Source organism: Ylistrum balloti, unplaced genomic scaffold (genome assembly GCF_031769215.1).
Source record: "Ylistrum balloti isolate Yb309-2 unplaced genomic scaffold, AGI_CSIRO_Ybal_v1 Utg371338, whole genome shotgun sequence".
Lineage (NCBI taxonomy): Eukaryota > Metazoa > Mollusca > Bivalvia > Pectinida > Pectinidae > Ylistrum > Ylistrum balloti.
In genome coordinates, this window is record NW_026782711.1 from 1,117,027 (window position 1) to 1,144,900 (window position 27,874).

Consider the following 27,874-nt stretch of genomic DNA (forward strand, 5'->3'; position numbering starts at 1 on the left):
TAACATCAGACGATACAGTAAGTAACATCAGACGATACTTTCAGTAACATCAGACGATACAGTGAGTAACATCAGACGATACTTTCAGTAACATCAGACGATACTATCAGTAACATCAGACGATACTATCAGTAACATCAGACGATACTCTCAGTAACATCGGACGATACTATCAGTAACATCAGACGATACTCTCAGTAACATTAGACGATACTATCAATGACATCAGATGATACTATCAGTAACATCAGACGATACTATCAGTAACATTAGACGATACTATCAGTAACATCAGACGATACAGTGAGTAGCATCAGACGATACTATCAATAACATCAGACGATACAGTAAGTAACATCAGACGATACTATCAGTAACATTAGACGATACTATCAGTAACATCAGACGATACTATCAGTAACATCAGACGATACCGTGAGTAACATCAGACGATACCATCAGTAACATCAGACCATACTATCAGTAACATCAGATGATACTATCAGTAACATCAGACGATACTCTCAGTAACATCGGACGATACAGTGATAGTAGCATTACACGATACTGTGAGCAACATCAGACGATACTGTGAGATACGTCAGACGATACTGTGAGATACGTCAGACGATACTGTGAGATACGTCAGACGATACTGTGAGATACATCAGACGATACTGTGAGATACGTCAGACGACATTTTAAGTTAAATCAAATGAATTGGTGGGTATATTAGGCTATGAGTTTATCAGACAAATACTAAACATTGATAGAAGATGATATAAATAATGTATGTATGTATCCTGTTTATTAGGTTTATTATTGTGTTGACATGAGAATCGTGTTATTGACGTAGAATCACTAGAACATTACATGTTCCAATGATGTTTTATCAATTACTTAGTTGTATATAACGACATATCAATCTTTTAACTTTAGAAGTTTTGACTGATTTTGATGACGAAGACTTTACCACTCACAACAGGTATGATATAATAGTTAAGGAGCTTGCTTTCCACTGTCCACGTTTATATTAACTTCTGAATGTAAACAAACATCTCTTTTTTTTCATTGTTTTTTGTGGTGTGCTAAAGAGACTGCTTCTTATACTTAGATGTAACCAGTGTCATACCTTTGTTTCTTGAATAAATCAGAAATGAAGATTTTTAAATTATGCAATGAACGTCATAGAATAAAGAGGTAAGCATTGTGTAGGTTTTCTACAACATAATTCTTTTTTCGCTGTTGATTTTCTTTATACGTTGATGCATGTTAAATTTTACTTTGTACTAGGTACAAGAACTAATTTTTTTTTCTTTTCTGACATAATTAATCGATCAATTAATGCGATCACTGGAAGTACACACTAATTATTATTTCTTTCTTTGTGTGCAATATTTAATTTGCTCAATTGATGATGTAGTACACACTTACCGTACACGTATTTAACAATTACGACACATGTAGAGCACATTTACCCTAAACGATACAAGTAGAACACATTTACCACATATAAAGCACAAAAGAATTAGCAAGCGGAACTAGAAACACACCGAAATGAAATAGAAAACAACATGAATCCTACAAACATTTAAAGGCAATTTCTAGTTCCCAAGCGAGAAAGAAGTGTATTCATATATTTTGAACAGGCTTGTTTAAAAAATGTAACTACATAAGATCTTGCTCTAAGGGAGATAACCTGATCTTGAATCAGTAGAAAAAAACTTATTCAGCAAATCAGATAGAAGTATCCATTCTGACATCAAAAACAAATGATATTGATAGACCGTCTTATGAATAAGGCAAATTTTTTAACATTCACATCTCATGAATATATCGATAAAATCACGGTTTCTGTACATGCAAGACAGATTGAATTTGTACGTTTTAAGAATACAAACATTTGACAATATACACAATCATGTATTCACATATATACTGTAAGAAACTATCACGACGTATAAAAAAACACATGGTAAAATCCCATTTTATCAACAGTTTTAAGCAAAAATATAGGTACTCGGTCGTTTCTATTGTTTAAATTTGTCGGATTTTGTCATAGACACAGAAATAGGTTCAATGTGATGTTATATCCATCGTTTTACCCTCCTGAGCTGACAAGGATAGTGTTGGATTCTTCTAAATCTCCAATATCTTCACGATGTAACTGATATTGTTTTTGTGTAAATATTCAATTCAGTGTAGAATGATAGATCAGAAGCACAGTTCCATCATCATCAAGTAAAGATTCTATTTTAAAATAGAAAATACAATGCATAGCGTTTTGAAATGAATCCAAAAAAACTTGCTAGATAAACAAGTTTATATTAGCGCAACAGCGAAGGGAAAGAGGTTTACAAACAGTGTTGATATGAGCGATAGGATCTAGATAAAAACGTTATATGGTACCCTGAAGTAAAAGTTAAGGAGATAATTGATACGACTGTTTAGAAGACTGACAGGTACCAGCATATTTCTCCTATGTTTGTTGTAATTGAGATTTAGATATTGACATTCCCTCCACGAATGTGTTCGCCACCGTGTGGATAATTATGTGATAAATACGATGACTTAACAATGAAATAGTTATCTTGCCAATGTGAACTTATTCGGTGATTGTTTTCGTTACAGTTACCAATTACCAGTTTAATCTTGCAAGAATACAAATATCTTCTTTTTAATTACTAATCTTTATGGGTATAATCACTGTTAATTATATAAAGTTTACGTGTATTTAATTATCCTGAATATTATATGATCTTGAGAATTAATGTGTCAATTCAATAGGAGCAAATGACATTATCCAGAATTCTTTGTATATCCTATATCTAGAAGTGATTACCATTTTAAATGTTTGAGTGTATCTTGATTATAACGATGTATTCAGTGTTACATATTAAAACATAATGTAAGGAGTAACTCGATATACGTATGTTTTACATTGATTGGAATAAAATCCATGCTAAATCTCAGGTGTCTTTTTTGTGATATTTCGATAGTTTTGATTCGAAATGATGTATTTACTTTGCTAAATATCAAATACTGATTTTTAGAATCAGCTCTTCTTCATTTTGATTTCATTTTTTGCCTGGCAACAACTGGTTTAATTAAACCATATCACCGTGTCTAAACTGTTCTAATTACAACATCAGTAATTAATCAATAGCTAATATTTGATAACCTTTGTTTTCGGCCTTTATAATGCAATCCTGTGTCAACATAGTGCTCAATATCAAACAGAGATTTATTCACTAACATAGTGCTTAATATCAAATAGATATTTCTTCACCAACATAGTGCTCAATATCAAACAGAGATTTATTCACTAACATAGTGCTTAATATCAAATAGATATTTCTTCACCAACATAGTGCTCAATATCAAATAGAGATTTCTTCACCAACATAGTGCTCAATATCAAATAGAGATTTCTTCACCAACATAGTGCTCAATATCAAACAGAGATTCCTTCACCAACATAGTGCTCAATATCAAACAGAGATTTATTCACTAACATAGTGCTCAATATCAAACAGAGATTTCTTCACCAACATAGTGCTCAACATCAAATAGAGATTTCTTCACCAACATAGTGCTCAATATCAAACAGAGATTTCTTCACCAACATAGTGCTCAATATCAAACAGAGATTTATTCACTAACATAGTGCTCAATATCAAATAGAGATTTCTACATTTAGAGAGTGCTCAATATCAAATAGAGATTCCTCATCAAAATAGAGATAAAGATTCATATCTCAGTGCAAATAATGCAAACGCAAAATATAAACAACAATATTTACAGAAAACAGGACAGTTGATACAAAGAAAGAGGAAATAATGATAGCAAATATAAATTGTTTTCGTCGTTTTCTCACACTGTCCTTTATTATTATGTTAGGTAGAAAGGGGTAAACGACCACTGTTAAATACACTCTAATGTTCGAAGTGGTACGTACCAGCCAAATGGCGGACAAAATGCCATCGGAAGACAGCGCTTCGTCAATACATCTATCTCAAAGTTTCATCAAATGTTAAGTTTTGTTGATTGCTTCAACTTCCAAACTAACTTCAGCCATACCTGAAAATAATGATAATAAAAATGTGTAAGTCATTTTTTTTAAAGAAAAGTTTGTACGTGTGTGTAGATTGGGTATTTGATATGAGTTCATTATACTAAGAACAGGTGTATTCAAAAGTGTAAGTAAAATGCCAAGAAATTTGCAGCAAACATATATTTGTACTTATGCAGAATAAGTTACCATGTAGCCGTAAATAAAGGATATACACAAAGACCTTGAGATAATATAGTTTCTGAAAGATTGGCATCCTCTTCAATTGTGCAGCTGTATGCTGTTAAGAATCAGACAGTTCACAATTTTCCATGCTGTCTTACCCTGTGTAAACCTATTTAATTTATCCTTTTTTTAGCCAATGCAACTTGCTGATATGTAGCTATCAGTTTATATCAGAATTAGAGAAGAGTGGTTCTATTTAATAATATATACATTATATAGCGTAGATAACCATATCTATGTTAGATTTACTGCCATTGAAATACACCTTTCTTTTTTTAACAATCTTGTACATGTTTGATAATGGCAAACGAAAATGCTGAACTTAGTCTAAGAAAGATAACTCTTTATAACGTGTAAACAGATCTGGTACAACTATTTTGATGATATGTCAGCCTTGTTTATATGTACATAAACGGTGACATAAATGTACACCTCAACTGCAATGATAAATAGGAAACATTACACATTGTTTTACTTTCCTTTAAATGCTAAAAAACATAACACTACAATTTTGTCAGAAGAAAGTTATTTCTGAACACCTGTTTTAAAATCAACAACACTGTCGTGGTAACAAAGTACTTACATTTCAGCAAATTCTAACTTGGAAATCCTTCACAACATGACCACGTGTAAACACTATGAAAATTTCACTTCCTGTAAAGCTAGTTTTTGGTGCGCAGACACAGATTCGAGACTGCCCAAATAGCAATCTCCAACACAAAGGTAAAATATTATTTTGAAAAAAAAAGAAACCCCACATTGTTCACTTCAACACGACAAGACCAACTTAAGCAATGCTTATTTTTTTATTATTATTTTGATTAAAACTTTTATAATAGGATAATCTAATGAACAAAATTATCGCCCATGGTCACGCCGAGAAACTGTGTACAGCTACGTAAATAACTTAAAACATAACATGTTGATATCATGATTATCCTAATAATCATATGAAGGGATCTTACCAGCATAATACTGATCTCACACCATTTTTATTACAAAACAGACTTATTTAAAGAAGTAATTTTTACAGCGATTACTTTTATGAGTTCGATATGGCAAGAAGACAAGATAAAAAAAAAATGGTGGAGTCTTTTCTTATCAGCAGATATAGTCCTTATGTTGACTAACCCTATACAGAGAACCTACCAACCAGGATCAGATGAAGAGGTTAGATAAGCTCGGTCAAGCACTATGTGTTCTGCTTGTAAGTAATATTTTATAAAATTTTCATTCCAATAAAGATACATCAGCACTTTTGTGTTAAGAATTAAATAAAAACTACACAGTTCTTTACACGATAATTGATTTTCGCCGTGACTTCAACAACGAACTAAAAACATCAGGGCTAAATTATCAACGGTATGTTGAAATTGTTATTACTTATCCGGCGTATTATAAAACGGAACATCACCTATTCAACTACACATTCACTTCTATCATCTCCCTCGGAACTTTCAGTTAAGCTGTCGTGCGTATCTTCATTCTAGCCTTATTTCACTTGTGTTTTACAGGTTTATCAACTTTACGTTTACGGAGCAAGCGGTAAGTTGTGAGATAAGCTGTGACAAAAAGAAATAATAATAATAATAATACATTCACGTATTGACAACAGTTTTCATGTAACAAACATTATGAAAAAGCCCAACAGATATTTTACAACCTACAGGAATACATTGAATCCAAATTTTGAAGTACTTTATACATGGTTTTAGTATTTCAAACTGTTCCGTTAAAAATGAATGTTGATTTTATACAGTTTATAGACCAACTTCAGATTACTTTGATAATACACCATTGTATTAACAGCTCTGGCAACTGTAAGACTGGTTGGAAGTCTACAAGGATGGAAGTGGGATGGTAGGGTCGAGGTATTACATAACGGCATCTGGGGCACCATCTGCTCTGACGGGTTTGACACCCAAGATGCTTCTGTGGTCTGTCGTATGATCGGGTCTCCGGCGAGGTAATGTATCCTGCTGTTTTACAGGTACTCTTTTTATTGTGAAAACATTTATTAAAGCTCTTTAATCTATCAATGTCATTTTCTTTTGGAATATGTGCTATGACTTGTAAAACATTTAATTTTCTTTTTGTAGAAACATGCTAGATTCCCACACGTGTGTAATCTATATAATGCGCGACAGATTATCGTTGAACCAGATTTTGATTTCAGTATCAGAATATATTGCTATCAGCCGCTTATCTAGATCTTTTCCTGAACGAAACCATTCTGGACAGCTCTCAACAAAGCTGTATGATAAGAATGATGATTTCAATATTTTTCCCTATTGTGAATTTTTCATTGCTAGATAGCAACATGCCTACACCCCAACCTTTGGTGTTTACATATCGCATTTGACTTGATATTCGAGGACTTTTTCTCATTATCGCGATTTTCGTGCAAGAAGACGTCAACTGACGGACAAACCCGTAACATAGGGGTTTCACGAGTAGCAGGTTTATGAAAATTATCGTCATAATGATCTCATTGAGAAATATTCTATTTCTTTCTGTGATATGAAGCTGGTTATGTTTGATACTCGTTAGTTTACCTGTTGGTTCTGATAATATTATAGAAGTTGGATTGACTAGGGTTTACATGGCGGGTTTCGTCGATCGAGCAGAAAGCACTTACCATTCCGGAACACCTTGTCTTATTATCCTTGTACTTTTTCAGGGGTCATTGTGTAAATCTTTGTTGTGTTGTGCTCATATTTCGCAATAGTTTTAATTGAATTTGAGTTTGAATTATGATTATGTTAACATGTTGGTATACTAGTTATATATATCAAACACAGTTTTTAAGTTACGTGTAATTTTTTTTTCACTTTGAAAAAGATAAATCCTAGCTTTGGGTTGCCATTTTATGGCATGTTCTATAGCATATGTGTTCATAATAACTATCATTGATAAGCAACATACTATCATGGACCTGACAAAATGACAATAATTTTCCAATAATTTCTTCTCTCTCTCTCTCTCTCTCTCTCTCTCTCTCTCTCTCTCTCTCTCTCTCTCTCTCTCTCTCTCTCTCTCTCTCTCTCTCTCTCTCTCTCTCTCTCTCTCTCTCTCTCTCTCTCTCTCTCTGTTTCCATTTCACATTTCAATACTGGTAAATGTTCTGTAAATAAATAATTATTGCCTGTGGCTCTAAAGTATCTTCAACCTCCCGAATAAAATAAAATTTGTCTAACTTTTTTCAATATTAGATTATCACGCTGTTTGTCCAACGAACAATTATCCGTTAACATTCTGGTAATTCTGTCTGAATCACTCACTGACCAGGACTGTCCATTTAGAACGTCACTACAGTCCAGGTACTGGTCAGATATGGATGGACGAACTTGGCTGTCACGGGTCTGAGACGAACTTGGCCTCCTGCAGATTTAACGGATGGGGTGTACACAACTGCCAGCACAGCCAGGATGTCGCCGTTACCTGTGGTGCGATATTAGCTTTTGATATTTAGTTTCTCATTAAGGAAATGAAATGCTTTCAATGTATTAAATACCCCGATAATGTCATAATAGTTAGAATCGATCTTTTTCAGGTCATATTTGACCAAATGCTGTTTTCATGTGTTTACCGACATAAGATCAAACACGCAAAAAATTAAGACAAAGAAAAACAAAGAAGTTTTGGAGTTTCACTTTGCAAAATTGCCTTTAAACCCCAAAAGAGCTGCTATGTAAAGTATCAACATCTTAAAATAATCACTCAAAGAATGCCAAATCTTAACCAAAGATGTCGGACGGACGGATGGACGGACGTACTCAAAACCTATAGTCCATTCTGTTTACCGGTATGGGAACTAATGAAATCAATGCCATTTGATATTCAAATAAGAAATCCTAGTTGATAGCTGACCACTGTAGGAAAATCATGTAATGATATTTGGACAGCGAAACCTTTATTGCGCGAATCACATTCGTATGCACGTCTAGGCCATTGATCACGTTTTCCTTTATGCGATTTTAGACCCTCCAATTAGACTGTCACTTGGCGGATATGAGGGACGATTAGAAGTGTTCCATCAAGGTACATGGGGAACAGTCTGTGATGACGGATTTGGATCGATTAATGCTATTGTGGTATGCCGTTCTCTAGGATACAACACATTGTGAGTTCATGATATATTGAATAAGTGCAGAAATACAGACTAATGATTTTTAATATTGACCAAGTCAAATTATGTTGTAAATTATATGCAAGTCTTACACAGATTCATTATGAGATTTATCCAACAATATGTGTGGTACCATTCCCTATCAGAATTACTTAGCAGCGGTTATACTTGAAAAAACACTCTGCCGCTATCTTTGTTCACCATCCAATGTTTTAAATGTTTAAAATGATACTTTGTTTCGTGTGGTGATGAATGGAGATGAAGAAGTCCAAACGCTGTTCAGGTGTTTATTGCGATGTAAGTACATTAGCTTACAGGTAAACATGGATTGAAGTATACATGACTTGTCCACGAGGTCTTGCACACATAAATGGCAATAGATACACTGAGTCTTGAAAGGCGGGTAGTTCAGCAATTCTTCATTTAAAATCTGATTGTATTGTTCCGTTCATTCCTGTTTTTAACAAGTGTATTGTCTTCAATAACATTGGCCTCGCTGTCATTATTATGTCTTTGCTTATTAGTTTACCAAAGTTGTAAGCGTCCTCCTACACCATTAGCCATTGATACCGTTCATACATACCAATAACTGAAAGTAGTTTTTCATATGGTAATCCTTCAGACATCCCATAATAAAATCCAGTGCTGGTTATGGGGAGGGATCTGGGACTATCTGGATGGACGATGTAAGCTGTACTGGTACAGAGGATGACCTTCAGAACTGTGTATTCAATGGATGGGGGGTGAACAACTGTGCACATGGCGAAGATGTCGGTGTTAATTGTAGTAAGTATTATAATAAAGACAACACTAACAAGGTAGATGTTAAAGTTTTACCATACGTATTCTGGTAGACTTTTTATATGATAGCTCACTGGTTGATTGATTTCGTATAATTTATTCAAAACACTTATAGTATTTGATTAACCAAAAAACAATGTACACATGTTTTATAGATTTATTTCAAATGTCCACTTTTCGTAAATAAACACGAAACAAAAGTGATACAAATATCCTCTTACCCTTTTGGTAATGCCATCATTGTGTAAAAGTGTGTTCCTTTATCTTGTCTATAGATTTTTTTTCGCAGGTATTTTGTTTTTAATAATATTTTTGTCATTGAATCCATTTAGAACAAATTGGGCGCTATTAAATTTTGAATCGACGTCTTTCATCACTAAATAAATTTAAGTTCCCTTTTTCTTGCAAACGCGCGCAAAAATAATTCGATAACATAAATTACATATTTATTTTCCCTAGATGTCAACGCAATAAGATTGGTAAATGGTTCCGATATACAGGAAGGACGTCTTGAAGTTTTCAGAGGTACATGGGGCACCGTTTGTGATGATTACTTCAGTGACAAAGATGCTGAAGTTGTATGCAGAATACTCGGTTACCAAAACATGTACATATTTCATTTAGATTTTGTAACCAAGAATAATTCATGCAAGACTCAATAAGATTTGTTTCAAATACTGCTATTATGACGATAAAAATATCTAAAATTTCAACATTTAAATTCTAAATATTAAAATCCTAACAATAATCTAATTGTTTTAACACCCAGGAGGTTTGTTGGTACATATTCAGGAACATATAATATAGAATATTCAATATTATGTTCCAGAATTCCTACGGCAATAAGCATAGCTAGATATGGCGAAGGGTCAGGAACTATATGGATGGACGACGTTAAATGCACAGGAACTGAGACGGACATAGGAAGTTGTCCATTTAATTCATGGGGACATCATAACTGTCAGCATTCAGAGGATGCATCCGTGAAATGTGGTAAAAAAAATTCAAAATCTTGGAATTCATCTTTTTGTACGATTGATTACGGGTGAAACATGGTGACTAAATTTGGTCAAAATATCTTCATTCTAACAAGAGAGAAAGTTTAAAAAAAAAAAAAAAAAAAACGCATTTCCTACCAAGCCCCTCCCGCTACATAAATGTATGCTCCAAACCCGCTGTTAATACAAAAAATTGTGCTCCTTATATTAGGGATTCTTCTAGACAATTACGATAACCACTACACTATCAATATACAATTCGATACCTCAATTATATCGATATTGTCATATTGATATGCTATTTATGGAAATAGGGTGACCTGAATTATACGGGCATTGTTCTGATCACCTTTTTCATAACCTTATAATGAAGAGTGTGAAGTGAGATAACATGAGGCTGTAGAAAGTGTGAATATATCAGGGCATGGGGATTATATTTTCTTGTCCTGTGTCGTCATATGTCGACTTTATGCTTACTAAGACACTTTCCACATCACCGTTTTGCTACAATGCATGAAAACGAGATAATCATTGCGTTAAAAGTCGGCAATACGTTAATAAGGGATAATTATCATGTAAAAACGAAATGACTAAAACGTTTAACTCGATAATTACCGCGTTAGTACGAGATGCAAAGCCTCTAACTCGTTTTAACGAAATAGCTGACTCGAGTTAACGAAATAGTTATCGCATTTAACAAAAATAATTTTGTTTTGTTTTACAAAGTGATCCTGGTAGGCTTTTGTATAATTGTGTACTTTTGTTGAATAAATATTTCAATGCATATCACGTGTCTGTTACCTTATCCAACGGGTTCTATCAGTTCCCATCAAACAGATTTGTGCTTAAACACAGTATTTGTCTTTTAATCAGAAATAAGATATGATACCCGTATTAGATTGGTGGGAGGTCGTCATCCGTATGAGGGGCGTTTGGAAATACATACCAATGGTGGATGGGGAACTGTTTGTGGTCGGAATTTCGATATCTATGACGCAGAAACATTGTGTCATTGTCTTGGCTATCCAATATCGTAAGTTGTTCAATTGTATTTCCATCAACAAGTAGTTAAAAATATTTGGGAAACTTAGACTTAAATTTAAGTTTAGAAATATGACACAAATCTTGATAGATGTCAGCTCTCAAGAGTTTTCTTCCTGCCTCAATCATAACTTGATCAGCCAAGATGGTTTGGCATTCATGAAAACACCAATTTCTCGTAAAATGATTTGGCCATATGTGATAGAAATAAAATGTTCATCCACGTATGGTTATGTACTTGATTCTCCCTCAACCTTGCCGTGTCCGCTTTTTTTAATAATTCATTTTCTTATTTCTTTGTGGTGTAGGTTTCCAAGAATATTTACAACTCAACAGTTCAGTCGGGGTACAGGTCATATACTCATGACTCATGAGAGTTGTACCTCGGTAAACTGTGGGCCCTCATGCTGGAGTACAGCCTCTCACTGTACTCACGACGACGACATTGAGTTGTCCTGTGGTGAGTATTCATCTTGATAGCTCCCCGACGAGGCACATGTCGCGGCGACTGTCGTCAAACGTATACTCAGTGCTTTACAATAAACAAGCTGGTTAGTCAAAACTTGATAATTTTACAGTTACAAATTGTTGAAACAGTCATATTGTTGTCGAATGTCCATGGTTTTATGTTGTACCAATTAAATTTTTCACTTATCAATTCTTAACTCTAACCAAACTTTGATCAACTGGAGCCTAAAATTTGGCCAATAGCATACTGGATTGATGGGTTTGAAAGGTCTTTAAATAAATAATATTAAACCTATTCCAAGCTCATGGGAGCAACATGTGATAAAATTTTCAAACATCTTTTGCATGAAAAATACCTCGGGTCATGATAATGGGCATGTTGATGTAGAAATAAAACATTTTCGAGTTTGTTCAGATTAATGCCTTTGGCTTACTTTTAAGGTCACAAGGTTCAAATAATCAAAATCGTGATAGTAGGCTTGCTGCACACTGGGATGTAGGGCCATTATCAATGTTCACAAGGGTAAAATAGTACCGAAAATATCTAGATAACCAAACGATCCGCGAATGACATTAACCTATTTTGAAGGTCAAATTTGTTACAATTTTCAAATGATATCTTAGGAATATGTATTTGCTGAGTTAAGAGTAATTAAAGTTACAAAATTCAGACGATCTATCTAATAATCTACGGAAGCGTATTCCGGCTACGTTGTGTTTTATTTTAACTCGAAATTTCGATAGAGTAACTCAAAATTTCAAGTTAGTAATCCGAAATTTTGACTTTGGTATCGGAAATTTTGAGTTAGTAAGTCGAAATTTCGAGAAATTTGTTATAACTCAAAATTTCGGAGATCGAAATTTCGCGTTGCTATCTCGAAATTTCGGGCTAATATCTAAAAAATTCTGATTACTTTCTCGAAATTTCGAGTTGCTAACTCAAAATTTCGAGTTGCTATCTAGAAATTTCGAGATGAAATAAAACACAACGTGGCCGGAATACGCTTTCGTGATAATCGAAGGTTCTGGGGCATATTAAAATACTGACGATAAGGGTCATCATGATTGAAATAAACTCGAAAGTTGTCTGACATCATTAACTTCTAATCAAGTATGAAGTACCAATGAGCCTTATGTTTGTCGTTTGTCAGTATCACGAGAAAAAAAAACTGATTATAGATTTGGAACTCTTTTAGGCTGAACGTATTATATTTTCTCTTCAGTATTTTAACTAGTATTATTAGTTATCATTAACTATTATTTATGTTGATTTTAACTCCTTACAGTGTAGTGATATGGAACTAATCGTTTTATACTAGCCAGAGTGATCTGACGATTGATATAATAAGCTACTTCAGTTGAAAACAAATAGAGCAAAGAATTCAACAACTGATTCAGTGTCATTTTCATAAAAACGGCAATATTTCCCCAGTGACGTTATCGTTAGTATTTTTTTTTTAAAAAAGCATGATGTAATGATCAATTTTGATGTTCATCGGGTATATACATTTTCAAATGTGTACAGAAGCCCTAATTCAAGTAGACTGCATCGATTTGACTCTTTAACAGAAATGCTGTCGGTGCCGTGTTGTATGTCTTGTTCTCCTTTAAGAACATGACATTACTTACTTGGATTGACCAAGATTTACATGGCATCGGTGAAGCAGAAGACACTTACTCTTCCGGAACGCTTTGTCTTATTTTCCTTGTACTTTTTCAGGAGTCTCCATGCCAAACCCTTTCTTCAAATTTTGACCTATTTTTTTTTTATTGAATTTAAGTTTGAATAATGATTATGTTGACATGTTGGTATATATTTTTTTTTTTTTGTAAGATAATTAAATCTGTTTTGTCTTTAGGTCCTCACCCGATTCAATTATTAGGAGGAAAAGGCCCATGGGAAGGGATAGTGAATATCTTCGTCAATCAGCAATGGATATCTGTATGCGAGTCGAGTTTAAATCTAGATGACGCAACGAGAATCTGTAACGCTATCGGATATAGAAGGTCTTCACCACAATTTATTATTATCATTTGTGCATCCTCCATCTTGTTCTTAATTCATAGACATAATGATGACATACATGAAAAATACAGCATGGCATTATTAATATAAAAATGGGGTAAACAAATACAAGAATTGTTTGTTAGAAATTTGTAAAAGTATAAATACCACTGATAAAAACCATGAAGTAGGGGTTGATAAACTCCGCCACTAAACCAAGATATGAAACATCGTAAGCTTACCCACACAGATTTCCAATCGAATATTATCATTTATCACAAAATCAAATAGTTTGATAAAACCTTTACCCATAGCTGAGAAGTTCTACCATGAGTATTATAGACATTAATGATTTAATTTAACGCTGTAATTAAAACATTCATTTGATACTCAACAGGGGTGGGATCCCAACTTCCTCCTCACATTATCATTATGTCACACAAAATAAGTGGCTCGACAGCACTGACTGTATCAAGGCTAACGGGGATGTATCTTCGTGTTCGGTTAGCAGCCATTACGCCAGTGCGTGCCAACCAACAGCTGCGTCAAGCGTGAGATGTTGTACGTTTTGTTTCGGTTAATTTTAAATTTACTCTTACTGTTAATTGTAAACAGACACATTGTAGTGAACTTATCGCACAGGAAACATGGTAGTCTGGTGAAAACTGACTTGTGTAGTTTCGCGAAAAAAAACAGTTAAAAGTGAATATATCAACCATATTAAAAACGTAACATTCTAGCATTTCTCAAATGAAAATCGTGTTAAGCATATAGAAATAATGTCTTAATATATGTATGTATCTTCAGTGATGGATTCCGTACCTGTGCGTCTGGTTGGAGGGGCACATCCAATGGAGGGACGGGTGGAAATCCGTTACAACAATAAGTGGCTTTCTGTGTGTGACCATACATGGGCTGACCAGGATGCCACGGCCGTGTGTAACCTTCTGTCAACCTACCCTCTTAGTCGGTAAATATGAAACATTAAAGCAAAGTTTTTTTTATTCATCATACATTTAGTGGAAATACATCTTTGATTAAATTCAATCTGACTGATGGAATTCATTTTTTTTAAATAGTAATAATTTGTAATTCATTTAGAAGGAAAATGACGTGATTTTGCAAAATAAAATAAAACCAAAAACACACAAACACACACACACAAAACAAAACAAAACAAAAACAAAAACAAAAAAATCAAGCTAAAAAACCCCACAAAAACCTAAAAACAAACAAACACACACGCACAGAAAAAAGAAACGAGCCAAGTAAACAGTTCTTGTTTTACCATTCCAGGCAAGTGAAGGGAATTGCACAACGGCACAGTCTTTATGGTCACGGGACGGGTCAACTTGTTACCGCACATTTTCCATGCAATGCGGATGGATATAATACCGACGACTGTTTTAAACAATGGCAATTCGACGCTGACTGTGATCACAGAAATAATGCAGGTGTTTCGTGTAAAGGTAAGATGTAAAAACAACTCTGCAATTACACCTATCGATTTACACCGACATGGCCTTTCAGCAAGTGTCGTATGTACATTTTAAAATCTGTTTGCAATTGGAATGTTTTGTTATCGTAAAAACCGACCAGAAGTATTCATAATTTCATGTTCCACCATCTTGTCTTTCGGAGTAAGTAATTAAATTTCATAATAGTTAAATGTGTCTTTTATTGCTATCCGTTATTTTCTTGGGTTGTTTTTCATTTCTTTTCATTTAGCACATATGCATATGACACTTGGAAGCCACCGACCCGCGTCTGGTTTTGGTCCCGAAGGAACACTGCAAATGCAATTTGAAAACAATAACTTCACAATATGTGACAGTGGTTTTGACACATATGATGCGTCAGCAGTGTGCAGGAATCTTGGATACTGGTAATAGCTGTTTGATACCTTAATCTGTATCACTGAACATTCATTGTATCCAAGGAATTAGCAGACATTTTAATCCAAGCTTGCTTGGAAACGTTTACAGGCATTACAGTGTCATTATTTCAATGTCGGCACAACGCGACTAATAGATACATTTACTCGCTTCCGAATGACTGAATAACCTGGAAATGGGCACATTTATTATTTATTAATGTTACGATTTACATACATTGAGTTTTGGAAGAAAACACACAACATATCAACAAATGAATAACTATGACAAACCCTACCTTGTTTTTCTTCGGTACTGGCATAAATTCCAGTGTAATAAGCTTTACTATTTCCAGTTATTTCCTTCAGAAAAAAGATTTCATTAGTCACATCTAGACAATTTACGACAGGTCACCACCTTGCACAGACTTTACTAGTTAAGCATTAACACAATCAAGATTGAGAAAATATAAACAAATAATAGCCATGTGTTAAATAGCATTTTCAAGCTCTTCAGTGACGAAGTAAAATCGCTTGTGTCCAGAGCATGTTCATGTTTCGGGATATATGCAATAACTGCAGGGAGCTTCCTGTCATTTCAGTTTAATTACATTTTTAAAAATGTATTTTTCGATAGCTGCGAAGTACTAATCAACATCACGTAACTTCAAAGTCCTCAGGTTAGTGCACTCTTTTTGGGTCATGCATATATGTAATATAATATACAAGCGAGTTTCACTTCGGGAGGTCAATGTTGAAATGAAAACCGGTTTGACGGATTGCAAGCCTTTTTATACCCTGGGATGCCCGTACTCATTTCCAAACAAGGCATGGACTGAAATGTTGACTGCTTCCTTAGAAACGATGACCAAAATATATCGTTATCATATGGTGCATCTGCCAAGCATTTGGGAAACAGAAACTTTTTTAAATCTGAAAATGAATTCTTTTTAACTTTAATTAGTATTAGCAGGCATTGTACTGAATAACAGGGTTGAAAGTGTTCAATTCTCTAAAGCAACTTGTTTTCTTATCCTACTAGATCGCAACACCTTGACCTGCATATTTGACAGGAACACATCACCTTGACATTCTTATTTGACAGGAACACATCATCTTGACATTCTCATTTGACTGGAACACATCACCTTGACTTTATTTATTTGACAGGTGCACACCACCTTGACATTCTTATTTGACAGGAACACATCATCTTGACATTCTCATTTGACTGGAACACATCACCTTGACATTCTCATTTGACAGGAACACATCACCTTGACATTCTTATTTGACAGGAACACATCATCTTGACATTCTTATTTGACTGGAACACATCACCTTAATATTTTTTATTTGACATGGGTACATCACTTTGACTTTCTTATTTGACAGGAGCACATCACCGACAACATTTTACGATGCCTGGTTCGGTGAAGGGACAGGAACAGCACTTAGGTTAAACCCCTTGTGCTCTGGAAACGAGGCAAATATCGCATTCTGTCAAGATACGAATCTGTGGGCATCTCAGACTTGTAGCCATGTCAATGATGTTGGAATTAACTGTGCCCCTGCTGCATTAGGTGTGTGTAACTAGTGCATGCCTATTTTCAAGTGCATTTTATTTACAATCAGCGCATATACAATGGGAATGTTTATGAAATGGGTGAAACATATTCTTCAAGACTAGGCGATCGACAAATACCTGTATATCAAACTTCTTTTACTGAATTACTCATTTTACAGTGGTTGTGACAATTGACATTTTTTTACTTGTTTATTTTAATAGAGAGAGAGAGAGAGAGAGAGAGAGAGAGAGAGAGAGAGAGCAGATCAGGACCTGAAACTCACTTAAGCCACAGCTGCTGAGCACATGGCATATGATGCATATAAAATACTAACAAACAATATCTCATACTTAAAGCATATAAAGCACTTTTTAATTCACTATAGATATTTTGAATTGCTAATTGTGTGAGATGCGTCCAGAAGTAGAATTGAATATTAATCAAGATGCCAGTGTGTAGAGGATATAAATCACAAAGGAAATTATTGAGGAAAACACATTTCATTTGAAAATTACCTCAACAAATGTCCAACTTCTCCTGCCTTAAACATCCATTTTAAAATCAATTTGTTCAAAGACATTCATCTTTTACAAACATATTCAGTTGTAGAATAAGTACACTTTTTATCTATATTATACCAACTATATCGGTTGAGTTTGATTTTCCTAACTCATCTTTCAGGTTTCCACGCTTTAAGCCCCTAGCATCACTGACGAGTCATAAAAAAGATGACAAAGGCTTACAACTTATCTATCAATTTGTTAAATTTGTTTCGAGTGCTATTCTCTTGATGTCTCTTGTAAAGTCTTTTTGGTGGGCTTTTGATCCAATATCAAAATATCTGTAGGGCGAAACCGTGTCCGTCTGGTAAACGGAGAGAATCCCGGGACTGGACGATTGGAGGTGTTTTATAATGGGCACTGGGGTGCTTTTTGTTGGGAACATTGGGACCAGAGTAATGCAGCGCCTGTATGTAAAACTCTCCGATACAGGTAAACATTTGTCTCAACGCAAGCCGTGTCGGATGTTCCAATTTAACAGATATTTTGATTTCTACAATACAAGTCCACAACAAGATCATCCAACATTTTCATACAATATAAAATCGGTAAAAATGTTTTCACAATTTTATGTTTCCTTTCCGACCTCAAATTTTGGTTTTGTCTCGTTTCGTGTAAAAATAACCTGTTTTTGTACTGGTCTTCTTCCTTAGTACGGTTAATCCAAAGGGATTCCAAATACAAAGAAATCAGACTTCTATGACGGTCGGACAACTCCATTGTCATGGTTACGAAAGTGACATTGGGATGTGCTCCGCGGATTTGGATAAAACAGGATGTGGTGATACTGCTGTGGGAATCGATTGTTCAGGTATGTTAATATGTATTACAAATATCCCATGACATGTGAACACATACTGTATTAAGATAAGTATGATATTCTTTCAGATGGTGTCAACGTTCGTCTTGTTGGAGGACCTTCGGATATCAGTGGACGTGTAGAAATCGCTGACGAGGGATTTGTTGGGGCACTTTCAATACATAGGTCTATCTTCGGACACAATGAAGCAATTGTTCTATGCAGAACTATGGGATACAGGTATAACCTTCATTTCCTCAAGCTTTTGCCTATGCTAGATGTTTATGTCCATTTAGATAGTAAACTGTATATGATTCAGGTAAACCATAACATTGATATTTTCTCAAATGATTGAGATTGCATGAGTTCAAAATGATGTTTAAAGAGACTTCATTTCAATTTGTATATGTCGGACTGATGTTGATTCATGACTGTGTTGAATTGATTTGACAGAGATACAACTCCACAAATTCTTCATGATACACATGGACGTACCGATGGTTACAATGCTGTGCTGGGAGAACTAAAATGCGGCGGTTGGGAGGACCACATCAAACAGTGTTCGTTCACACAGACTAGGGGTATATCCCCTGATGTAGCCTTTGTCAGTTGTTTTAGTAAGTATGGGATGTTCACTTTTTAAATATATACGCACACACACATATATATATAGCTTAAAGAATGCACTAAAGAGCACATTTCTATACAAGTTAGATACAGCATATCTAAACATTGAACGAAAGATATATAATGCCCTCGATTCAAGTTTCCGCAAGTTTACATGTCATAGTTGATTCTATGATAAAGGGATTGTTCCCGGTATCACGTTTTTCAGGCAAGATGTTGGCAGATGAAATGTAACTTCACAGCACAGGGATTCAAGAGCCTAAGGTGGATGAAAATTATAGAGGAGTTTTACGAACGTCATGATGATCTCATTGGAAAATATTTTATTTCTTTTTGCGATATGAAGCTGAAAGTTTTTCATGCTTTTTAGTTTACCTCTTGATGGTTCTGTTGTTGTTTACATTGTTCTTCCCGAGAATGTGACATAACTTACTTGGATATACCAGATTTACATGGCTTGCTCATCCATTAAGCAGACTACGCTTACCCTTACGGTACACCCGGTCGTATTATCCCTGCACTCTTTTCAGGAGCATGTAATGAACAGGTTAAAAAAAAAGATATAGTTTAATTATATGCTCTTAATCTTTAAATTTATCTGTCACGAAAATTGGAAAGATATTTATGGTGACAAAAAGTAAAACTATTTTATGATGTTTACTTTTCTTATTCAGATTGCTCAAGTGTATCGATAGAACCCTCTGGTGAAATGTCTAGTCCAAACTATCCTAGTGCCTATACTGACAATGCAGATTGTCTCTATATCATTAAGCCACAAGATGACACCCGTTTGTACCAGTTACAGATCGAAGATCTGTCGATGGCTGATTCAGGAGACTACATCGAGGTGGTCTTTATTATGTGTTTTCGTGTTTTAATATTTAAGAATTTGATTTGGATGAGTATTTGTAATGTTCTTTTATTATAAATGAGAAAATGCATCGATGCTACACGGGATCTATGTATATCTATTATTTCATTGTACCATGTTTGAGACATTGTGTACTGTTGTGGATGCTATTCAATGTTCAAATTTTCACTCTTTAATAAAATCAGGAAGTTAATAGGGTGTATTTCTCTCTTGAGTCATGCAACTTCTCGACGATATCTAAAACATGATTTGAAAAATATAACTTGTACTTTGCCTTTTTCTGAGAATGTTCTATATACTTTATTTCTTGATCTAGTCATATTCGATTTTCCCGCCAGTAAATAGGGCTTGGACTTAATACGTTATTCTAAATCAACAGATCAGAGAAAGTCCAAACGGACAAATTCTTGGAAATTATTCAACTTCTGGACATCTACCAATACTAGCAGGAAAAGCATTCTGGATACGGTTTAGGACAAACTCCTATGGTCATTCCACTGGGTTCCGCATAACCTGGAGAGGTAGGTGTTTCTGTGTTATCTTATTTGCTGTATAACTAGTTTCACTTGTAAATCACATGGACCGTGATGACAACCGTTAAACCCATACAATAAGTAGCCCAATATACTGTAAAGTGACAAAATTATTTCTTTTATATGTTTAATTTGCTTTTGAAATTGCTTTGGTCTTTATTGTAATAGTAAATGTAAATGATATACTGTATACTATTTGATTGATCACACTTGACATTAAACCAATCTTCTTAATGTAACGAAGTCCATTGTGTAACTACTCGCTATATAAAGATAATAATATAATTTCTGTAAAACCGCGTGTAAACTTGAAAATATATTTTTGTTATGACACTTGGTAAATTGTATGATTATTCGCTGAAGAGTCACGTGTTAGATTGTTTAATTATTCGCTGTAGAGTCACGTGTTATATTGTATAATCATTCGCTGTAGAGTCACGTGTTACGTTTTATAATTATTCGCTGTAGAGTCACGTGTTACATTTGATGATTATTCGCTGTAGAGTCACGTGTTACGTTTTATAATTATTCGCTGTAGAGTCACGTGTTACATTGTATAATTATTCGCTGTAGAGTCACGTGTTACATTTGATGATTATTCGCTGTAGAGTCACGTGTTACAATGTAGATTAAATTCGTTGCTCTGGTGACCTTCGTATATTGTATATGTGTACGCTATGGTGTCATATGTTTTTTGTGTACCATTACATGTGATGACAACAGAGCTGACGTTTAATGACACTATGACTACTTCCTGTATTGGGAATGATTGGACCGTACATGTGAACATCACACTGGCTTTACTGCTTCGCCCTAACATCACAGTTTCTAGCATCATTCTAACGGAAGCCAATACGTGCAAAGGTCACGTGATCAGTGATGAAGTGGTCTTCTCCAAGGCATACCCAGGCTGTAATACAAGCAACGTAAGCAATGCTTTACTTCAAACTTTAAATGAACCATCATTAGTTTTCCAATATCCTGAACCAGATTTTGAATTTGGTATTTGGTAAATACGGAAAGAGGTCAATAATAAGCGTCCGTGCGTTTTTATCATGAGCAGATGCGATGTTGTGTGATTTCATACTAATAACCCAGTAGCTTTTAATTTTTGAACTTTGTTTTTCACAGACTATTCACATGGAAATTGTTCATAAGATCATGAATTACATGTTAATAGTACCTTAGTTAAAGAATTTCGATTCGGGTTACTGTTAAGATTGATATTTTCGCGCCTTTCCATAAGATTAAAGCAAAAAAGAATTATCAAAAAGATCCTATTGCACAGTTTGACTTTCCTTACATTTTTTAATCAATTCTTTTAATCCTTCCTCGATGATAGTAAAAAGCCCGTTGAAAATAACTTGCTTTTTAGTATTGCTTGCCTTAAAGTTAACATAAATAACGTTTATAAGATAAATCATAAGAAATTATTCGGATATATTTTAGATGAAATCGTCTTTTAAATATTCCTTTCCGTACCTCATAACCGTTAGATTTATTTTCAGATCGACACATGTTCTAACGTTAACAACTGACTTGTCTACAAGAACAACGGTATCACGACACTGATGAGTACGTCAGTAAGTGATTAAAAGTAAAACAAAAACGTGTATTGTTTACAAATATACAAATTTGCTATTACTACGATTTGAAAAGTAAGTAAAATGCTTTGATGAATTTAAACATCGCTATAATAAACAAATAAAGATCTACAGCTGATTGAATTCATTGAAAAGATTTAATTATTTTAGTAATAGAATGCTAAATGGTTATAACAGATAAGACAATTCGTATACAGATTTCAAAATATGGATAACTCCAGAAGTTATGAGAGTCATGTGTTTGCAATATAATTTCGAGTTCGATTCCAATCAAAGTTTCTCTTCAATTACATATGTATTTCTCATACAAAATACATTTAATTAATATCAATCATGTTTTACTTACGTAAATAATATAATATCGAAGCATCCTAGTCGTTAACAAAACGAAGAAACGCTACAACCAGTCATAAATCACATGTTTGTGACAGGATCGATTGCCAAAAATATCGTTCAGTGGCATTAACACCGACACAATTTCGGACAAACAGTGTTAACACTGATCAAGAATTGATGATATTAGAAATGTTGATGTTTAAGAGAGTGCATCCTATATGTTAAAGAAGCTGCACTTATATACGAACGTTATAAGTGCTCCTTGATTTCAAAACGGTACCACACTTAACAACTTAAAACTTCGAATTAATATCAAAGATCAGAACGATATCCAAGGTAACACTTTATAAGATTTCTTAACAGAAAGCTTTCGAAAAAAGACTCACCTATGTAAAGCAATTTTAATCAGATACTCTTACTACCGATGAAGGGAAGGTGTGAACGACACACTTACTATAGTATTGAACAAAGTAGTGATACTATTGTATTGAAGTATTCAAATAATCGAGTCAAGTATACAACGACCTCTGTGATTGGTCGGGGGCGGAGTTTAGACAACCTGAATAGTTGATCTGACACCCAATTTGTTCCGGTAGGCGGAGTTAATGTACACTATCAGTTACATAACAATTACTAAGTAATCGCTGGAAAAATGTCCAACGACGGCAACAGTACGCAAAATTTTCTTCGACGAAATTATGTCCGATACGAACGATATGGGGAATCCTGTTTTTGTACAAGGCGATGTGGTTGTGATGGACAATTGTGGATTCCATCACCATAGACAGGGAGAGCGCATTTTAAGAAATATGCTGAAAGAATATGGCGTGTCCCTGGTTTTTCAGCCGCCTTATTCCCCGGAATACAACGTAACTGAATATGTATTCAATGTCATGAGACAGAGGCTTCGGGCAAATACCCGACTTGTGTCAGAATTTCTGGAACTTGCAGTAGTAAATGCTCTAGATATTCCGTCCAACCAACTTCAAAGTTTTTTTCACATGTTGCGGATATGTATAATTTTCGATGGAAAGATAAAAAATAAAAAAAAAAATATATGGGACCACAGAATTCCCCCCCCCCCCCCACTTTCAAAAAAAATAAATAAAACTAGTACAGAATGACTATATGACTATATTCACTGTTAAGATGTTATGAATTCTCCGGTCCCAGTGCTCTAACCTGTTGATATATATTTTGTACGTAAATTAGTTTAGTACTGAGTAACTTTCGTTTTCTCGTTGTACCATCGATGGAAAAGCAAGGTTTCATTGGGTGTAGAACGAAACAAATGGGACAACCCAATTAGGTCTGATCGATCTGAAGCCACCTGTGACTTGGACTCTTCCAATTAACCTCTCGCGACAGTCGAGTGTTTGTAAAATGCCGATGTCTGCACAGTATTTTTTCACCTGGCTCCACCCACAATCGATCTAGACTTGGCTCTGCCAATCAGAGAGCTTGTTGCATAAATTTAAGGAATTCGATTGGTGAAGTACTTCAGTACAATACTATCAATACTTTGTTCAATACTACAGTACTTGAAACGTTCACACCTTCCCTTCATCGGTAGTAATACCAATGAAAAGGGTGCTTGGATTGCACAATTCCGAATGGACGAAATAGATGTTACAATACAGATGTAGAGGTACAGTAATACCTTAGCGTAATACATTTCGATATAGAATGATTTCAAGATATAAAGTAGATATTAGATTCTGAATCGTGTCACAATCCATATGAATTCAACAGACAGCCTAATCATGCTGGCTAGGAAAGCTACAGACTTCAAAGACGTATGAACAAAAGAAAGATATACATGGAGACACCCGAAAAAGAACAAGAATAATAAGACCATGTGTTCTAGAAGAGTAAGCGTCTTCTGCTCTATCGACGACTATGACCATGTAAATTTGATCAACGCCACGTTCAGAAACGAAAATAAATAAAATCGATATTGTGAGCTTCTTTGTCAAACTAATCAAATGAGACATGGAATACTGTAAGTTGGGAGTGCAGGGAGGTTGTTATCCATAAATAAAAAATTCACAAGCTACTAAAGATGTACTAAAGATAGGAAACAACGTTAGAGTTAAAATATCATGTGTAAAGTGAAGAATGCAACAGAGGATCACGGATAGCAACTGAAAATGTCAGAAAACCCGGAAAATGGTGGAGACCAGCAAACATTAATAAGGAAATACTTCAGTAATAACACGTAATAAGGAAAAACTCATTTGAACAGTCTTCCGTTTTTTTCCTATGTGAACAATGTGAACATAAAACGCTTGATATAGTATTAGTGGTCTTATTAAAATCACGAGTCTAAATTTATGTTTGACTATAAAAACAAATATGAATAAGAGATCCGTAGCCAAGTTTGACGTTTTGGTTTCAGTTACTGAAACATGTATGTCCGATACTCTTCAAATACTTCAATGATCTATCTCTTTTGTAGATAGTTTCATTGTGTATATATATGTCACAGGGCAGTGAAAACACAAACAGTCGTTCTCCTCCTTATATATTTATTTATACATAACCGGCGGACGCACATGAATAAAACCATAAAAAAACATACAAACGGCCTTATAAGAATACCTATTATCCTGTATGACAATGGACCGGTATGGAATAATTAAACAATTATGATTCCAAATTAATAGTTATTAATTAATGATTAATCAAATGTATAATATAACGTTTAATTACCTTCCAAGACCTGTGCAAGGTCTGGTAAAATGTATCAAAGTCCAGTTGTCTTGTCAATATGGAACCAAGCGGACTCCAGAGGATACGTCCCCCACCCTGGTCTACGGCCGACTGCGACAAGTGCGCGGTTGTAAAATTGTTTTATTTCCTTTACTTTCACACTCGCATGCTTTCCCCACAACTTACAACCTAATTTACATATATCTCAATAACAACACCAAATATGGACAAGACAGGACGTACACGGGACATACACAGGACATGCACACAGGACTATCGTGACATAGGCAAAACACGTGAATACACTAAAAATGGAAACCGGCGTTTTCCCGTTCCACTTCAGATAATGAGTATATATGTACCTGTCACATTACTCCCCTTGTTGGGAAAATGCCGTCCATTTTTATATCCAAAAATCCCGGAATTGAATTAAAACATTTCATTTATAACCAATCTGAAACATAAAATTCTATTATTAATAGTCGTGAAATTCTACCAACCATGAAAAAAAATTGATATTCAATTCTCAGTTTTTTAGAAACGATACATGAGCAATCAAGCAGGAGATCAAATTCCATAACCACTCAGCTCCTGAAATCAAAGTAAACCAGTTATTAATCAAATGCCTGAAATAAACACTATTAGCACCTGAAATGAAATATAGAATCTATTTACAGTAATATTCAATCATCCTCTACAATTTGTTCCATCACAAAATTGTCAAAACGTTGAGGGACCCGTCTGGTCCTGGTGGATCAGCGGTGGTATCAGGCGAACAAGGGGAGGTAACCACCCCAACACCAGTATCTAGATTAAAACTTCTATAGCTACTACCTGAACTCTGTTGGTAACTATCATGACCAGACTCCTCCAACACCATCTCCCTACCATCAGATGAAGCTGATGAACCCAAACTGACTGGATTTGACTCCCCTACTATAGAAATATCTCCAACATCTTAGGTATTCCTAGAAACAAACACTCTAGCTCTGGGATTTAACTGAGTACTTCGAGTAACAGGCCTTGACAAATAGATAGAGTCTGAATCAACGTGACCGTGGGGGGTTCTGACCTCTGACTTTTGGCTGGCCGACCTTGACTTGACATCTGAAACACAAGTCTGAGGGGTCACCCCTGTATAAGGTAAAAGCATATTTCTATGCAGAGTCCTCACTCTGCCATGACCATGTTCTAATCTCACTCTATATACTAGAACATTAGCATGGGGTTTAGATAGAACCTTGTATGGATGTCTTTCCCATTTACCCGCTAATTTTCATTATATATATGTAGGACCGGGTTTCCAATATCTGCACTCTAGCCATGAGTTTAAGACCATCAATTTCAGTAAAAAAAATTGTAAAAAATAATCCTTGTCGTATTCATTGTAGTGTCTCCTTTTGTGTTTGGTGTCATATGTCACCAAGCGGTATGTCGTGTGTCACCAAGAGATACATCCGACTTATAATAACCCGGGTTAAAGTAGGGTACATGTTCATTTTGTATTTAAAAGTGGCGCGTCGAAAATTGACAAATACTGAAAGATGACAAGTTTATGGAATGGTTCAAGGTATTTTGACATATCGGTAAGTAGCTGCACGTCTAATTGTCATTCATCCAGTCATTTCTCGATGTATGCATCGTCTGAAAACAATTCGGGTATGTTGACCAGCGTTCCAGGTCTGGCAGACTTCGAGAGATTACTGGCAGAGAAGATAGACATATCTGTTTAGACAGAAAAGGCAAGTCCCATTCACCACTGCCACCAGGCTCAGGACAGACGAAGGTCAGAAGTTCAAGTTGCCAGCGTACAGTCAACAGACGTTTGAACAATATACAACTTCGCTCTACTACGCCGGCTACTAGAACGTCGCCTGTTGAACGCCAACAAGCAAAGCTGCAATGGGCACGTGGCTACTGGACTTAGAATATTAGTTCTTGGCAAAGAGTCCACTGGTCTGATGAAAGCCGCTTTTTGACTAGTTCGACAGACGACAGAATCCGTGTTTGGAGAGCAAGAAATATGACATACCACCGGAATCATATCCTAGACACAGCAGCATTTGGCTGTGACGTTGTTACTGTTTGGGTATGTTTTTCGCTAAACTGTAAAACTCACTTGCAAGTCCTTGATGGAGTATCAAATAGGCAGACGTACCTTAATCAGGTCCTTCTACTTTTACTTGTTCCACATGTCGATGGCCATTCATTGGAAGTCTGCATATCCCATAGAATGACAATGGCAAACCAAACAGAGCCCGCCTAGTCAATACTTCACCAAGAAGTGATATATACTCTCCTTTGGCCAACAATGTCACCCGACATAAACAAATTCAGCATATGTAAGACCATCTCGTACAAAAAGCAGATGCATGGGATCCAAAACATGTAGAATTACAGGCTGCATTGATTCAGGAGTGTTTCCTTAAAACAAGCTTCAGTATCTTGACAATGGTACGAGACGAATAGAACAAGACGTATACCAGAAGCGAGGTGGCTATGCCTGTTATTGACATTGTCACACCCAACATAACCCGTTGATTAGTTAATCTTCTTGATCAAGCAACATATTTAGGTGATTTGATAGCGTATCTGTTAAAGACAATTAGAACAGACTTTTTTCTAGACTTCGGGAATGCCTCTGAGCACGTC

General features: G+C 35.1%; 2 protein-coding genes across 2 annotated transcripts; both read left to right on the top strand.

The window, feature by feature from the left end:
• Nucleotides 1–5,491: 5,491 nt before the first annotated feature.
• On the top strand, nt 5,492–14,294 carry LOC132562089 (scavenger receptor cysteine-rich type 1 protein M130-like). The gene is made up of 8 exons (XM_060226819.1): nt 5,492–5,504; nt 6,107–6,263; nt 9,049–9,212; nt 9,687–9,834; nt 10,057–10,220; nt 11,099–11,258; nt 11,575–11,726; nt 14,137–14,294. The coding sequence occupies exons 1-8, from the start codon at nt 5,492–5,494 to the stop codon at nt 14,292–14,294; spliced, it is 1,116 nt and encodes a 371-aa protein (XP_060082802.1).
• Nucleotides 14,295–14,590: 296 nt separating this feature from the next.
• Nucleotides 14,591–27,149, top strand: LOC132562090 (deleted in malignant brain tumors 1 protein-like). Its single transcript, XM_060226820.1, has 12 exons — nt 14,591–14,709; nt 15,036–15,208; nt 15,468–15,624; nt 17,008–17,195; nt 18,028–18,172; nt 18,394–18,551; nt 18,629–18,779; nt 18,993–19,156; nt 19,841–20,013; nt 20,417–20,558; nt 21,294–21,496; nt 26,895–27,149. The coding sequence occupies exons 1-12, from the start codon at nt 14,591–14,593 to the stop codon at nt 27,147–27,149; spliced, it is 2,028 nt and encodes a 675-aa protein (XP_060082803.1).
• Nucleotides 27,150–27,874: the final 725 nt, after the last annotated feature.

Excerpts from the sequence above, each read along its gene's own strand:
- LOC132562089 (XM_060226819.1), top strand. Across the intron at positions 6,264-9,048 it reads ATGATCGGGTCTCCGGCGAG|ACATCCCATAATAAAATCCA; the intron begins GTAATGTATCCT and ends GTAATCCTTCAG. Across the intron at positions 9,213-9,686 it reads AGATGTCGGTGTTAATTGTA|ATGTCAACGCAATAAGATTG; the intron begins GTAAGTATTATA and ends TATTTTCCCTAG.
- LOC132562090 (XM_060226820.1), top strand. The coding sequence starts at position 14,591 with ATGGAGGGACGGGTGGAAATCCGTTACAACAATAAGTGGCTTTCTGTG. Across the intron at positions 15,209-15,467 it reads TGCAGGTGTTTCGTGTAAAG|CACATATGCATATGACACTT; the intron begins GTAAGATGTAAA and ends CTTTTCATTTAG. Across the intron at positions 21,497-26,894 it reads CAGGCTGTAATACAAGCAAC|CGTTCCAGGTCTGGCAGACT; the intron begins GTAAGCAATGCT and ends TATGTTGACCAG.